Source organism: Telmatherina bonti, assembly GCF_933228915.1.
Source record: "Telmatherina bonti genome assembly, chromosome: 4".
Lineage (NCBI taxonomy): Eukaryota > Metazoa > Chordata > Actinopteri > Atheriniformes > Telmatherinidae > Telmatherina > Telmatherina bonti.
Genome location: NC_136622.1, coordinates 21239815 through 21257515, shown reverse-complemented (window position 1 = coordinate 21257515; position 17701 = coordinate 21239815). Strand labels below are relative to the sequence as shown.

Sequence of the window (17701 nt, the reverse complement as noted above, 5' to 3'; positions counted from 1 at the left end):
TGTGGACACTGTTAAATTACAATAGTTTTAATGATTTAGATAGAAGAAATCTTTGTGCACTGCGATGGACTGGCGAGCTGTCCAGGGTGTACCCTGCCTGTCGCCCAAAGCCAGCTGGGATAGGCTCCAGCTTCCCCGCAACCCTGAATTGGATTAAGCGGTTTAGAAAATGAATGAATGAATGAAATCTTTGTGCAAATGAAAAAATGTAATTAATTTGCCCTGAAAATTTAATAATATGAATTAATGTCTGGCAGTGATATAAACTTAGTGTCACAGGCTGCCGCCAGAGTCACTGCAAACAGCACTGATGTAAAAAAAAAAAATATGTGAAATGTTTAGCTTTAGCAACTGGTTTTACTAAAGCCGAGCAGTTTTTCAAACCTTGAAGCATTGGAAAGGATGTTATGACTTGGGTCTAGGCCACAACTCACAGGCCATATTGTGCATCAGTTTGCATCAGATTTGCCCAGCTAATGTGCCTCACTAAAAGTGATTAAGCAACCATAAGCATTATGGATATGGATTTTTAATGTTTACAATTAGGATAAATGTGCACACTGAAAGTCCAAACAGGATGTTAGTTAAATTACTTCTAGTTGAGTTTTCCATAAGCAACCATAAGCATAAGCACTGAAACATAAACTATAATCTGTATATTTTAGGTATAAACTTAAGTTTTAGTATACAGCTTTCCAGTTTATATGTTACTGCTTTTCTTGAAGTATCCTTTCAAATTTAAAATCTGTAAAACAGATTTGTTGTGCAGCTGTATGAAGAAAACTCAACTAGAAGTAATTTAACTAACATCCTGTTTGGACTTTCAGTGTGCACATTTATCCTAATTGTAAACATTAAAAATAACCTATTAGGTAGGCATCATTGTTCTCCTGCATTTGTTTAATGTTTTACAAATCCATCAAGAGGGAATTTAAATTGTAAACTGTGCTTATTGATATTGCCTGATGCTCTTAGCAAAATAAAAGAACATACTGGCACTGACTGTTGGCAGCTTAGAAAGCAGATACCACAGATGGTTTATATTTATAACCAATATTATGAGGTTAATAATTTAATCAAAAGGTCTCTTTGCATTGTAAATGATATAATCTATAATTAGGGCCAGTAGTCAATAGAAGTTTAGACCAGTGATCTAAAATACTGGAGCCATTCTGTAAAAACACAAAGTTAAAAATCTGGCACAGAAAAAAAACACAAAGTAGCAGAAACTAATTATATAACTGGATTATATACTAATGTGTATATTCTTTTAGTGTTTCTGCTGGTAAATACAGGCACAATTATCTCATAATCCTTAGACTCAATGAACGTCGTTTTAGCTTAGCTTAAAATAAAAAATCTGAATTATTCAATGTCATAAATAAAACGATATCAAGTAACCTACAAGTATCAAACAAATGTAAAACAACCCAGTAATCTAAATTTTTGTGAAAAAGATTTGTACTGGAGTACATGTCTTTTATTGCCACTGCTTTTAGTCATTTATTTGTTGTGCTATGACAGAATGAGGCTTTAATAAATAAATCGACATCAGTATTTTTACTAGCTACATTTTTCACTCCCCTGACAAGTTTCTTGTTTTGAGTTACACAACAGATCTTTTAGTCAACATGTATAAGGCTAAATAATTACGAGGATTAGGAAACTGGTAGGCAACTATCTGAAATCATCTCATTTGTTTATCTGAGTCTTACACTGAGAGTTACTGTGTGCAATATTGCATTGATGGGATTAAATGCTCCTACTTTAGATCAGATTTCCTCCATTACTGTCTGTGGAAATAACTTGCAAATTTACTTACATTGGAGAGCACCATGTTGCAATTTGTGTTATAAAACATGTGGTGTTGGCACTTAATACTCACCGCTGCTGCCTTAGCCACCAATACAGTCATGGCTGGCAGCGCTTGTTCATCCTACTCACCATCATAACGTTTCTGTACAGCAGGCTTACAGTCGTACCAGCACTGTCCTGAATGTCAAGTAGAGGACTTTGGGGGAGGAGACCAGTTGCTCTGTGGTCCTAAAGATGGCAATGCTTCTCAGCCGAAGTAAGGCATCCTTGTCAGCACAGAATGCTCAATTTGTTTTCACACCAATACGGCTAAGATGTATGGAAGTAGGGAACAGCAAACTTTCTTGTGTAAAGAGGTCTTAAACTTGAAAAGGGGAACTGGGAAAATAAACAGGTGTCCTAGAAGAACTTCAGTGAAGTGGGTGATCCGCTGCATGGATTCCTTCCAGATTTGGCCGAACAAGTCAACACTGCAGCCTGTTGCACTTTCATTTCCATCCAGTAGGCCTCAGACGTCAGGATGCAGCTTCACTCATCTCCATGGAGACGGTTGAATCAGAGAGACTGGGGCCAATAAAATTCCTAGCTGCGGGTTGAGCCAATCCTCTTGCCTGATACAAACATTTAGTCAAACCAAATCATAACTGGGCAACATATGATAAGACAAATCAGCCCAGGGGTTTAGCTGGGCCTCTGCAGTGCATCAGCTTGAACTGTAGATGCTATGGAAATTTCAGAGTTGTGTCACTTTCAATCTCCCCAGTGGAGTGAGTGTGTGACGGCCGGTGATGAGTTTCCCTTGCCTCCTATTCAGAACCAGGAACATCACAACCAGGAAAGCTTTTGAGTAACAGCCACAGAAGATAACAGGATTGTGGCGTATGATGCTGTTTGCTCCAGCCCTTGCCTCCAAAACTGCACTGAGTGCATGAAGCCACCGTTTCACACTGCAAACTGGACTCTGGCAGCAAAGAAGGGTAAGCGGAAGCTCCTCAATCCTGATCAGGTGTTCACATGTCAGCAGAAACAGATGGAGAAAAGTAATTTCTGATGAGCAACTTGGCAGCTCAGAACTGGCCTGTTAGAAAACAGTGATCCTCATATGAAACTTGGGTCTCTCCTCACTGGAACTAAATAACTTGCAAATAGTCTCCCTTGCTGCGTGCAGAAAACAAAATTTCAAGTGACAACTCCTTGGAAACACAATAAGGTACTGCAGCTTGTTTCTTCAATTCACTTCCATCGAAGAAACACGTTTCCCTTCAAATGAACAATTTATTGATATTCTGTCACATTAAGTGCCCAAAACGCACTTGCAGGTATGTCAACAGCTTCGCACGGGCACAACGGATTTTCCTTTTCCCATGACATCAAAGCGTACAATGCTCAATTGTCCACTTAAAACAGAAGTCATCACAGGTGCAGATGGGCTACACAACTTAAAAGCTGCCTCATCAGTGGGGGCTCACAAACGCTAGGCTTCCTCTTCCTGCAGCTCTGCATTCGTCTCCTCAGGAGTCCACAGTTTGAGTGGGTGCGATGTTCACACGTACAATAATTTGCCACAATTGAATGTTTTCAATAAATATAAAACCAAATTGAGCAATTATAATTCATAAAAAGTTGCTACTGCAAGACAAATGTACAATGGCTAAACAATGCAGGGTAAGTAGGCCTTTGAAAGATGTTGCAAGCATGAGTTAAATACTGTTTAAATTTAGATCTCTAAAATGCAACAGTATTTACTGTTTAAGTACATCTAAATAAAAGAAAAAACTGCACAAACCTACGACTGAACGGACAGCAGGTTTGTTACCCTGCACCAGTATTTCACTGATTTTGAATATTACTGTCTGCTAGTTTCTGGGGAAGAACAAAAAAACTTTGAAATATTGTAAGAAAACCATCTAATCTTTTTTGTCAGGTACTACTGTAGTTTATCATCAATCACATCTCTAATAAAGGGATGCACTAAAGTAAACATTGAATATAAAATACAAGAAAGGTGTTAGTATTTGCTTTACTATGCTTTGTGTATTATTTTATAAGCTGTCCTCTGGGCAAAAAAATGTCACATCTGTTAGTATACTGCATTCCACAATCATTGATAAGAGATCATTTAACTTTGAACCTTTGAACATACATTTTTCTTTACAGTCTAACCTGAAATTTGGTGCTCAAATTAGGAGGAACACAATTCACACTCAAACTCAAAAACCATTACCTCCACACACACACACACACACACACACACACACACATATACACACACACATACATACATACATACATATATATATATATATATATATATATATATATATAATGAAGGGCATGATCCACTGGTGTAGAGTTGTGTGACATGTTTAAACTTAATTATAGCCTCAAAATATTACCACAGGATTTTTTCCCCAAACACATTTGACCTTCGTTATACACCTTGAGTTAAAAAATGTCACCTTCACCTGTATATCTTACTAATCAAAATGTAACATTACTGCACTGTATGCTTTCAATTCAATTAAAAAATAGGTTTCCCGTTGTGTGTGGGAGAGAAGTTATTACAATAACACCAGTTAGGTTGAGGTCATACAATATAGTCACTCAGAAACAAACATGACTTTTTAAAGAGTGTTTTGTTTCAGTTAACACAGCTTCGAAGTCGTGACTTTAACATTAGTCATATTTCTAATCTCTTGAAACAGGGGTATTATTATGTAAAATCTTTCAGGTCTAATATGTAACTTCCGATTGAAGCACAACTGAAAGGATAAATGTGTTTAGGAGTGGGAACATTTTCTGTATAAACTGAACTGAGCGTGAAATGAAGAGGGACTCTTAGAATTAACTGTTTGACAGAACTGCCAGAATTGCAGCAGGTTTGTTGTTGTTGTTGCAATCAAATTCACACACCCACTGAAAAAGCAATTTTCAAAAACACACATTTTAAGTTTTGTAGAGGGGCACTGTTTGTCCTTTGAGTGGATTACATAGCAACACACAAACACTCAAGAACCATACTACTGTACCCCATGATGCAGAAGAAACAGCATGCAATAATTACTGACATACAGCAGTTTTTTTTTCCTTTTTTCTCTCAGATCCACTTGAACTTGGTGCATTTTTTTAAGAAGCACCACGAACCACAATCATGACCAGATAGTCCTCTTCGCTTTTTGCCAGAGCTTTGGCAGAGGAATCTAGGAACTGCTGGGAGAAATCGCAGGGGGGGAAAGCATGAAGAACCCCTGTGTTGTCTTTATCTCTGCTCCCTCCAACAGGCAGGCTGATGACGCCAGCTGCTTGTTTTTGGTTGAGGTAGGACACCAGGTTGCGTAGTGGGCGCTGGGTTGATGCTGAAGGGTCTGATGAAGATGCATCCTCTGTGGCTCCAGGAACTGCCAGCAGGATGGCGTAGCCACCGGGACCGGCCACTTTTATGCGCCGGGACACCTCATCGAGCTTGGGCTGGTCTAGGCGAAGACGCTGCGTGATCTTTAGCTCGCTCACCTGCCTTCCTGTGGCGCTGTCGACAAGCAGGTCGCTGGCTACGCTGTGGTCCCCCTCCAGCAGGTGCATGTTGGCTGGGAAGTTGCTGTTCTTCAGGAGTAGCATGCCACGCCAAGCCAAACCGAGTTTGGTGCCATCTGGCTTGGATGGCTGACCGGCTTTAACACTGCTTTCAGAACGTTCTCTCTTGGCAGGCCCTTTCCCACCATCAACCGCTTTGCGCTTGCGCTCTCCAACAGCTAAAAGAGCACTGTTTGAGGGTCCCTTCTCTAAGAGAATCTGGCTTTTCAGTCTTCGTTCACCAACCCCTCTCTCCGCGCTACTGTGACCTTCTCTCACTGGGGACCCTCTTTCCCCTCTCCCAGGCCGCTCTGAGTCACTGAAGCGTCCTCCATCCCTGCTGCTGCCTCCAGGGCTGCCCTCTGGAGAAGCACGTCTACGTCTTAATGTCCTCTCTGTGCTGTCAGGACTGTGTTCCAGATGACGCCCATCCTCCATTACACGCCGTTTGCGTGTAGGGTCTCGTGCTTGGAGCTCTCGTTCCAAAGACCAAGGATCTCGTGTACGTCGATCGCGTTCCAAATGTTCCAGAGGCTCAAAAGGAGACGCTCGTATCCGTTCACGTATTGCTGGGTTGGGCCACTCAGTTCCAGGAAAGAGCTCTCTGTCCCTAAAATGAAGTGGCGGTGGAGTCCGATCTCTAACCCTAAGAGGGTCTGGTGTTGCACGGTGGACAAATGACTCGGCCACCATGTCAAATGGTGGTATAGGGAGGGGTTGCAAAAACTGTTGCTGGTAACGATGATCAGTATCTGCAAAGTCCACTCTAAGTCTTCTCTCTGGTCCTCCAAGTGGGAAGCCCCTCATGTGAGTCCAAGCAGCCTGTGCCGCATCTAAACTTTCATACTGAATGTAGGCCCAAGTGTCCCCTTTTCTGTAATCTATGGTCCTTATAGTGCCAAAACGGTCAAACTCTCTGGCCAGAGCAGCCAAAGGAACCCAAGGCCCAAGTCCACCCACCCACAAACGCGTAGTGGGCGTCGCTTTTCCATAGCCTATCTTTACAGGGTTACGACCCACTATTTTACCAAACATACTGAGCTTAGCACGATGCGCCATGTCAAGGTTCTCAAATTTCAGAAATCCATATGTGCTGGTTTGTCCTCGACTAGGTTTTTTAATGTCCACTTCTGTTATGACTCCGAACCTATCAAAAGCTCTCCTCAGATCTGCTTCAGTAACATTAATGTCCAGATTCCCTAAAAACAACGTCCTGTTTGCTCTTTGGTCATCTTCTGGAGCTAGAAAATCCTCTTCACGAAAAGCTGCTCGCTCTGCAATGAAAGCTGGACGTGCCCGGGCTTCAAACAGGGCAAACTCTCTGTCCCGCTCCAGTTCCCTGGGCAGAGGGGGCGGCGGGGGAGGAGGGAGGCGTCCCAAAGCCAGCTGCTGCAGCCGGTAGTCTCTATATCCAAGCCCAGTGGGCGAGAGGGGTCTTTGCAAATGTCTGTGACTTTGAGCTGCACCATACAAGTCCCTCTCCACAGGGGAGCGGCTTCTCCTCTTGTTAATGTAAACTGCCTCGATCTTCAGCGGCCGGTCGTACAGCACGAGCCGACCTCTGGCGTGTTTCGCGGCTCGGGCATCCTCCGGCTTCCGGAAATTAACGAAGGCTATCCGTTCATCGTTGCTGCGGCTGATCTTCACGCTCACGTCGCCGAATTTCTTGAATTCATGGAACAGTCCATCCTCCACGTCTTCGTCGCTCAGCTGAGTGCCAAGGTCGCTTATTTTGAGCGTTTTGTACTCACTCTCAGCGTTGGGCGGCTGAACCCGCTGCTCCCCCCGCGAGGTGGTCCTCGGTGATGCTAAATCCAGCGTCAGGCTCAAGCTGTGGTTTTTACCAACAGAGCCAGCAGCAGCAGCCTGACAGCTGTGGTTATTTCCAGTCCTGCCATGACCGTCAAAGTCCCTGTCTCTTTTTTCACCGAGCAGACTCCGTCTAGCCGAGCCGGCGTCGTTTTTGGTGGCGTTGTTGCCGTTATTACTCCCACTGGAAACGGAGAGAGCCCCCATTTTCTTACTGGTCGGATGGCATCCTCCCCTGTCTCGAATATCCTCCAAGGCCCGGGAGCGTTTTTTAATCGGCGACCGCTCTTTGCCTTTCATTTCAGCCCACGCAGAGTCCACTCTTGCGGTGCTCGGCCGTTTTTTTTTTTTAGTTGTGTTTCTGCAAATTAGTGCAGAAACTGACTGAAATCATGAACGGATTAATTCACTGACCCTGCGACAAAACAACAACAGTCGCCATTTTGGTAAGATTATCGCGAAGGCCCGCCTCTGCCCCCTGATTGGTCAAACAGGGGGTGGAAACGTTTGAAGTGCACGTCAATCACCCATTGAATGGGTTGGCCACTGCGTCTGCAGTATTTTGCGAATCAAAGAAGTTATAAGCAGTTCCACAAGGCATCATAACGTGTTATCAGTGAGGTAGCTCCTCTTCACTATGAACTTACTATGATTTGAATACTGATTTTTATCATCAAACACATTTAAAAGCTGTTTGTATCAAACTATGATGTTGAGAGCATCAGTTTTGTGCAGCCTTTGTTTAATGTTGCTCTGAATGAGAGCAACTGCCTTCAGTTTTCTGTTTTGACTGCGCATTTGCAAAGGGGAGGAATAGTATTTTCACAGAATCGCGAGACCTTCTCCGCTTCAATTGGAGTTAATACCACTGGGTGGCAGCATTTGAACACTATCTGAAACAGAACATCAGCCCTTTTCTTATAATCCTAGAAAGTTGAATTGGGAAGTAGCAGTCTATTTCTGTATCTACGTGGACACATCAACCTGCAATTATGCATGTTTAACTTCCATCGTGGCAAACTAGCTCGCTGTATTTATTAATAGGAACCATTTAAAAGTACTTTCAATGAGTATACTTGGAAATGTAAATTAAAAGCAACAGACATAAAAGCCCACAATTACTGAGCCAGTGCGTGAATTTTACACATATTTTAGTAGAGACTTGTCTTGCACATCTAAAATAAATTTTAAAAAAAAAAAACTCCTGTTTTTATTTGCTTTTTTTTTTTTTTTTTTGCCAGTTTGCAGAGATTACACATCACATCCTTGCTCCTGTAGCATTCCGTTTATTTATCAACACTTTGGTCTTTAAGAATTTATATCGATGATTTCCTGTGGTCTGAAACAGATTACTAAGATATCCAATTGCAGCTAAAAACTTTACAACAGTTTGTACTGAAATCCCCATCGTCTGCTTCTGTTGCACAGTCGGTCAGTGCACATTGTTTGGCTTTGTAGGACAATAACTGTGCACAGAGGCTAAATAAGTCCTGTGGAGATCAAAGCTTGGAGTAATAACCCACAGGCGGTTATACACATTTTATAGGGCATTAAATCATATTTTAGTTCATTAATGAGATTGAATTGTTCAGTAACTACCAGACTATAAAGACAGTGTTCATATAGTAACTCTGACAAACAGTTAAGTGCTTCTGGCATTGTGCTGTCTTAAATCAACATTTTACTTTTATTTCTGACAAATAATACACAACCTTCTTTCCCTGATATATTGGGTCAACAATGATCAAAGCTTCTGCCACAGCACTCTAACTTTAATGAGAGTTTAATAAAAAGTTATAGCCCTTTAAGTAATATGGGCTTATTATTTTCCTTTTTACCTTTTTCTTCAGAGGAGTAAGCAACTGTGCAGTTATGGTGTCATAAGTTATTAGGTGTCCTTACAGTGTTCAGGAATTAACATAAATCAAATATACTAAATTGCAAAGTTTCCTTTTTGATAAAGGGCATAAACTAGCCTGCTCTTAAAAAGAAATGTGGCCAACCATCTGCTATTTTTTCAGCTTTCCTAAGGATGGACATCTCCTCGGGCCCTTATCCCTACTGACAAGTCTCCTTATCTTCTCCACTTAATCAGGGATTTAATCATGAGGGACTATGTTACTGCAGTAAGAGCTGCCGTCTCCCAGGGCCTGACTGGAATTTGAGGCTGTGGGTGTGGAAAGTGTTTCTGATGGATTTTTGCATTCCTCTATTGGAACCACATGTTCCTCTGACTGCACAGAGACAGGGAATGGCAGCTAATCTGCCCTGAGCATAACTGTCATTTTAAAGCCAGAAGAGAGAAAGAAGCATTTTGCCCTGAAAGCCGTACAGACTCCTGGAAGGGCTTTGTCCACTGGTGAAGTTTTTTTTCCCCCCCCTGAGCTGAATTTGTGCTCTCAGGCTCATGCAGATTGACATGTTTGCCCATTTGACATGAATATTTTGGTATTTAGTAATTTGCACCAGATGGGATGGTACTCTGCGATTCAATGTTTCCTTGACAATAGAGTAAATTGTTTGGGGGTGAAGCACAACAAGGGGATACTGTGAGGCTAAATTTACCATACGACTCTATAGATGTCACATTTTTTCCTCGACTAATTTAGTCTTTACAAAAAGAAAAAAGCAGATGAGCTGACTGCAGTTATTAATGGTGAAATACAGAACTCTGTGCAGTCCTAATTCCTTTATCATTACTGCTCACATGTTCAGGTTTTAATAAGAAATGCTTGCCTTGGTGCATGGCCACCCATGCTTGGAAGGATTTCCTTATTACTAAAATTGACATGTGATCACTTGTTGTTTTGTTGTTGTTTTGTTTTTCTCTAACCAGCTGATATATTATCACCCACCTTAAGGAGGCTGAAAAAATAAACTAAATATAAACTGTCTCCATGCACTTCTTGCATAAGTAAAATCTTTGCTTATAGCAGCCACAGTCTGTAAATCATTTCTGCTTTACAACCACATTACCATTTTTTTTTTTTTTTTTTTTTTTTTTTTTTTTAAGTGACACCACGTTTCACTTAAAAGGCTATATGAAGGCAGAAATAATTCTGGCTAAGATAGTTTGTAAACCTTTTTTTCCCTCCTATCCCTTCCCAAAAATAGCCTTTTACTGAACATGATAGTTGATGTAGATGGAGGTCTTTATTACCGGTCACACTATAAAGACAGCAGACAGAACAGCGATTAATATGATAATTACATCTTTTTACATGCTTAAATAATTTTTCCTCTTTGGTCTCTTTGTAATATCAAACTAAAAGTGGAAAAAAGAAAGTTATGTAAATGTAATGAGTTTGGTGCAAGATGCTCAAGTTGCCCTCAGATTTCCAACACTCCAACATATTCTGAATTACAAAAAGTCTCCAAGCTGGCTTAGATAAATGTAAAGAAAGAAATATTTGAGTCGTATGCTGAAGTGGGTGTGTATATCTGGGACTGTTTGGGACAGGAATGTAACATGTTTTGGCTCAATCAGTGCACAGTGGGCAGCTGGCTCGGTGGTGGTCATGTGGGCCAAGAGAGGATGCTGCCTGGTTCTTTGGCTTTCATCCGCAGTGCCACCAAGCCAGTTGGTTTGTAGTCGGTCTCTGGACCTTCGATAGAAGGAGGTCCGAGGCCTCCTGGGAAGCTGTGGAGTGAATAGAGGCCGTTGATACTGGGATGGTGAGGCGGGTGGTGGTGGTGTGGGTGGCTGGGGGAAGTGGGCATGCCCATGAAGCCTTGCAGGTTGCTGTGGGGGTGAGAATATGGACCCATGCAGGATGAGGGGATGGAGTCAGCTCCTAAAACACAGCCTGCACCAGAGCTACCCCCTCCGCCTGAAGCCGCACCTGGCCAAAGGTTGCCCTGCATCTGGGAGGGGGGGGCAGATATAGATAGGAAACATTGGAAATTTGAATGGATCCACATGGAATTGCTTTAGACACTTATATAAGCAAAAATGAAAGTGATTTAGCAAATTTTTTCCGATAAAATTCTAAATTCTGAGCAGAAAAATTATGCACATCCATAACAACAAAATGCAAGTCACATAGATCTGCAGCCTCCTACCTGGTATGCATCATGGCGAGGGAGAAGAGAAATATCATACGTAGCAGCAAAGTGGTTGCGGACCTCCTGGATTTTCCCATAACGTTCACGTTTCCTCCACTTGGCTCTACGATTCTGGAACCAAACCTTTAAAAATGGAAATCAAAGTCCAACAAGAAATTAAACAGAAGACAACAAGTCTTATTGAGACAATAAATGTTTTTCTGCAAATACTTCTGAATTGACAAAGATGTGAAATATAATGCAGTTGTTGTAACACACCTGAACCCGAGCCTCAGTGAGCTCCGTCCTCAGCGCCAGCTGCTCCCGGGCGTAGACATCAGGGTAATGAGTCTTCTGAAACACCTTTTCTAGCTCTTCCAGCTGAAAAGTGCTGAAGGTGGTGCGATTACGGCGCTTCTTGTTCTTCCCTGATAAGTCGATGGAGTCAGCAATAGAGTCCCCTTGTAAAGAGCCACTGCCCGGCTCTTTCAGTTTGCTGCAGCAGTCCGAGCCAATCCCAGGATAGCCCATGCTTTTCAGAGCTCCTTTCTCTCTATCTGCAGCACACAGGAACACACAGAAAAACATGCTTACAGGTTTTTGAAATAATAAAATACATGTAAAACAGATGCCGTTAATTAGTTTTAACATATACGGCCATTTAAAGGTTTTAAACTGCTGATCATTGTGAATATTTTTCTATTTTTTGGGGGGGCACCAAATTTATAATTATCAAGTTCTTATTAAAATGTTTTTTTTTTTTATTTTGTGTTTGACATTTTATAGATGATGTAATTCTTTGTCTGGCAGTCATAATTAACCTCATTCCTTCATATCCTGCTTCCCATGTAGGATATTTCCCCCAAAAAAGAAATGAAATAAACCTTGATTTTACGCTGAATAATGTACATATGATTTTTTTTTTTAAACAATAACATAGTTTTACTAGGAGTCCAAACATTTTACACAAATGCAAACAACTAAATGGTCAATCAATTTAATTTTCACAGCTAGATGATCAACTGTAGTCTTTTTTTTAACCTGCAGCACTATGATTTGTTTCAGCAAACAAATTATTGTAACATCAAGTCTTTTCAATTCTGCAAACTGAAAAAAAATGTTACGTTTGTTACTCTTTGAGTCACTAATTTTAAAAAACTCAAATAAAACCTGAGATGCCTGAAAATAACAACGCACAAAAGCAACACTAATTCTGAGTTAACTTGATCAGTCCAGACAACCCATTTTTAGGGAGTGAACCCTCGGCGAGCTGGCTTGAATTAAACCCAGAGGGCAACAAAAGACTTGACTGTGATAATGCAGGAAAGACATCTTTAGTAATGAATGCTCACGTGAATTGGTTGAAATTTGGTGTTAATTTAACACATGAACATGATAATAATGAGAGTCCTGAATTAAATAGATTTATTCCTGTTCTGGAATACTCTTTTCTTTCTTTTCTTTTTTTTTCTTTTTCTTTTTAATCTGAAGTAGTGCTGGAAATGGAAAAGCATTATTTTCCTTCCTGTTAATAGAGCAGAGAAAGGGCAGCTCTCTCCCGCAGCGTTTGGATGTCATTGTCTGTGCTCATTTCGTTTAACCCTGCACCCCAAAACAAAACCGCTCTCCATCTATCTGCAGGCACTCACTCAGTGGGGGCAGCTGAGACGCCACTTTTCTATCCTTTTAATTTCATACTTGGCTCAATAGAGAACCCTTTTCATTGCAACATTAATTTCCTCATATCCATTAGATCCAACCTTACAACACATTCTGAAAATATTTTCAGCTGAGTGCTTGTCAAGCACTCACATCTGCTCTGCCTCCACTTTAGTGTAACTGGAGATCTATGTGAAATACGGGAAAAAGCAAAGGGGGATCAATTTGAAATGCAGGAGCTTCGTAAGGATCTGCTCCAATAAACTAAAACTGTCGTGATGTGAAGCGGAGCAAGAAAACCCAGGAACACAGCTGTTCTTGCAACATTTGTCCAGGTTTCTTGATCTGATTTTTTTTTCCTTTACTTTTTTCCAATTTTTCTTTCTTTCTTTAAAAAAAAAAAAAAAAAAAAAAAAAAAAAAATATATATATATATATATATATATATATATATATATATATATATATATATATATATATATATATAGTTTGATTGTAGGCAGACTTTAAAATAGTCTGCTTAATTTCTTTACTGTATGATATGACATCTCTAACTTCAGCAACTTTACAAATATATTTAATTGTTGAAGAGATTCTTAAGTTTTTATTATAATATTCTAAATCAGAAAATATTATAAGAAATTAATTAAAAGAAATGAAATAATCCTGGAGTTACATTTTATCTGGGTTGTAATGTGTATAAATGTCACAGTTTAAAAACTGCCTGTAAATAAAGTAAATAGATTTACTAAATAAATACCCTGAACAAGTTGGAAAAAAAAACAATATTACAATTATAATTGAAAATTACATAAAAGAAACAAAATCCTTGAAAACATTCATTGTGTTTTGCGATAATTGAACAATCAATTAATAACTTAAAAATTAAATTATTGAATAAAATGGAAAATAAAAGTAACTGATAGAAATATATTTTAAATAGCAGAACAAACTTCATTGTGTAAGGATAGTTATGGATAGTTATGGATATTCTCATCTCAGCTTGTTCCATCAATATCAAACTTTAACCCACTGCAGACAAAATAGAAAGATGTGTCAGCTTTGTACTCAAAACCCAAACACACATACACAGACACACACACTCAGACCAGTTGATAAATAAGACACTACAAATAAAACAGACATTTATCACATGCATGACTCTCTGTTGTGGTCATGGCAACAAAATGAGATGGAAAATTATCTTCCAGAATCCAATAGAATAAAAGACAGAGTTTCAAAAAGCATCTCATGTTATTATCACAAGTAGTTCTGCAGAAAAAATCTGTTGAATGTATTAGTTGCTTTTGGCATTAAGTAGAATGAAACCATCGTATATTATTCTGGTCACAGATATCACAAAGACCTAATAGCTGCTGATATCCTGTGTTGCTTTGCAGAATAATCTGCACCAATAAACAAAATGAGAATCCACATAATTTAATCAGGCTTTGCTTCAACATATACAGTTGTCCATTTTCTTCACATGGTGGATTTTCTTTTTCAAATATATCTGACAGCACCAATAGGTCAAGAGATGTTTGCAAAGTTTTGTTGTAAAGTGAAACTATCTAATGAAATACAGAAATATCAAGAGGAATTTTGGCTTGAAAAGGGGACAAGCGATATGTTGACACACACAACTTCCTGCAAGACTGATGTTTAATCTTTATTAGACTATTTTATAACAGGAACAGAAAACTGTTGACGTTTTTATTTCAATGTTTGCAGTCACTTTGGTTTCATTGTTGGCTAAAAATAGAAAAATATATGTTACACACTTATGAAAATCAGTTTGAAAACTGGTGAACGGATTTAGACAAACTCAACACGTTGGTAATTTGCAAAGAGTTAGAAATATTTTTCACATCTGTCTTTTTTCCCTCCACCAGTTCTTTTAATGTTTTGCAGTATTTGTATGCTCCTAAACCATAAAATAAAATTCTGTGTCAACCAGTTCAGCTTAGTTGAAAGCTAAGACGAAAAAAGAAAGAAAATAACAATAGTTGACAACTTGTCCTGTTACTTCTGACATTTCTTCTTTAGTTAGCATGCATAATTCTCCAACTTACCCTCAGTGCTGTTCTCATAAAAGGCCGGTTTGCCGCCTATTGTTGCCACTTTTTGATCCTGGCTTAAACCGTCTAAAAACTTGCTGTGTTTGGGCGGTGAGCCGGGCGGGTTTGGAGGGGCAGAGCCGTGCGTAAAGTCCGCTGCAGCATCGCCAAACCTGCCCATGGCTGCGCCGTAAAGATCCCCGCGCAGGCTGAGGCGAGTGGGAGGAGGAAGGTGTGAGGACTTCAGCAGCTTGTCGCAGGGAAGAAAGGATCCGGAGCCGCCGCTGGACTCCAGTCCCGGAGAGTTTGCCGGCGTCTTTCTGCTGCTCTGCGGAGAGAAAGGCAAACAGCTCTCCGTCTCCATCTCGGCTCCGGCAGACAGTTCAGACTACAGCAACTGGGCGCTGTCAGCGTGGGCGACTGGCTGAGAGATTTTTTTTCTCTTGTCTTCATGTCAAGTGGGTGGGATTTACCAGATCAGAAACAAAGACCCGTGAAACGGGGACTGATGCGTGCGTGTATTTGTGCGCATGAATGTAAGACTGAGAGAGACAAGATTGTGTGCGTACGTGTGTGTGTGTGTGTGTGTGTGTGTGTGTGTGTGTGGCTCCAACAGTCTGACATAATCCGCCAAAAATTCAATCACGCGCGGGTTCTGTCCTTCCAATTAACCATTTAATTCCTATTTCATATATTATTATGGGCCTAATCAGCAGATCAAGCAGGACCGCGCGGAGAGGCGGCTCACACACAGTACAGAAAACTCACGCACAGATCTACTTTCTTGTTACTTTACATGCAGACATAGGCAATTTAATTTATATTTTATTTTATTTGTCTTACTTCGTTTAGGACAGACCACCAAAACCACAGTGTTCAGACTTTTTCTCTTTTCATCCAACAGAGATGGTTGTTTTCGTTCAGCAAACTTTTCTGCTTGCGCAATTTGTGACGCTAGCAATTCAATTTTCTCATTTTAATTCAGACTATAACTTTATGCCGGCTGGGACAATCGACGATGTCCGGCTGCTAAATATACACAGAGGGGACAATGAAAAGTGGACATGACAGAATAAAGAAAAGCATTACTTTATTTTTGACAGAAAATTTTTTCAAAGCAAAATTAAGTTTAAATCCCATTGTTATCGCGTAGGTCTATATTAAATAAAGAAAAATAACAGAGATCGCACGAATTCTGATGATAAATTACATACATCCAAACAACATATTCTTAAAATCGCACTGTTCCGACAAAGTAATGGAAATGACCAGAAGTCTGGAAAGTCTACGCTGTGTTGGCACTTATTGTTTCTTGATTTGTTTGTTCATAGCATAAAACTGTTTATCATTATTATAAATTATTATCGAAAATTTATCCAATATAAAGAGAACAGCAGGATGTATGCAGGCTACTAATGTTTACACCGTATTTCAAATATTAACCACACAAAAAATTCAGTGATTATTCACTAATGACTTAAAATAGTGAAACATCAATGGAACAACATGAAGAATATAAGGCGACTGTTTTATCAGTTTTTTTTTTAGTTTATCTACATTTCTCCTCGACGTAGTTTCTTCTGTTTGAAACACGGAAAGCAATTAATAGACGAATTGAAGAATACAGGCAAACAAAATTATAAAACGAAAAGAGAATGAAATGACAGAAAAAAGACATTTGAACCAGGATTATTTATAATACACAGGCTAACGCCTTTCAAAACCAGAATCAGTAAAACATTAGTTTTCTATCTAGACAAGTTACAATCCTGTTATTCTTTACAACTCAGCTCGAAACTGAAATTGCTCGGACTCAGCATGAAAAGAAAGGGCTTTTGATACCATGTTATCTCAGATCTACACAAACTTCATCCAAACACAGTGCACTTACCAAGTTCAGACACGGTGCCGTTAGTTTCGGGGCCATCTTATCGTCTCCTCTGATACTCGAGACCGTACGCTGCTCAGATGATGGACAAGTGTATAAACACGAGGTCCATTTGGTCTCGAGGCCTCACAAGCCCCATTTGATTTCATTTCTGTCCACTATGAACGTTACAGAGCTAATGCAGGAGACAAAGCACAAAGAAATAAAATCCTAAGATTTTAACTGGACAACTACAGAAAGGTACCAAATAATAGTTTAATACACTTCATATATATATATATATATATATATATATATATATTCACAGTTGAAAACAATAACTTATCTTCAGCAAGACATAAACTTCAAAGACATGCCTGTCAGCTTGAATGAAAAAGAAGGACCCCTATAAGTTTAAAATAATTAGCGACCTTACATATGAGGAGTAATGACATTTATGAGGAGCATGACTTAGATTAACATGTGCGGGTCAGTGGAACACAAAGACCAAAATAGACCTTGGTCCTTGCTAATCACAGCCACAGTGTCACCTTTTACCCTCCCACAATTTGAGAATATTCCTCTTTGTAAACATTAATATGCAGCTTCCAGCTTGTTTTAAATAGTCTGGCTAATTATTAAAATCCTCATCATTCGATTAGATTGATACAAATGTATATACATGCCAAATATTTTTCTCCCATTTTATGACAAGCAAGTCATCTGGTCCAAGGTAACTGGCACTGTTGAGTTGATAAACCCAAGCTAAGTAAATGCATCCCAGAAATGTGGGCAGCAGGAACAGCAAACACGTTATGATCTGTGAACAGTGTTTAAATGAATACTTCATCGAGAGTGCTTGAGACTTAGGATTATGGAT

At 39.8% G+C, this 17701-nt stretch overlaps 2 protein-coding genes across 2 annotated transcripts; both read right to left on the bottom strand.

Annotated features, from left to right (window-relative positions):
• rbm15 (RNA binding motif protein 15) lies at positions 1 to 7608 on the bottom strand. Its single transcript, XM_079239058.1, has one exon. The coding sequence runs from the start codon at positions 7492 to 7494 to the stop codon at positions 4942 to 4944; it is 2553 nt and encodes an 850-aa protein (XP_079095184.1). The 5' UTR covers positions 7495 to 7608; the 3' UTR covers positions 1 to 4941.
• Positions 7609 to 10710: 3102 nt separating this feature from the next.
• Positions 10711 to 16991, bottom strand: alx3 (ALX homeobox 3; the record flags this gene model as incomplete). The annotated part of the gene is given in 6 exon segments (XM_079239325.1): positions 10711 to 11058; positions 11257 to 11382; positions 11518 to 11795; positions 14970 to 15282; positions 16846 to 16955; positions 16958 to 16991. Coding segments are annotated over 6 exon segments (1209 nt in total).
• Positions 16992 to 17701: the final 710 nt, after the last annotated feature.

Bases quoted from the DNA above. Each gene is read 5' to 3' on its own strand.
- rbm15 (XM_079239058.1), bottom strand. From the start codon at position 7,494: ATGAAAGGCAAAGAGCGGTCGCCGATTAAAAAACGCTCCCGGGCCTTG.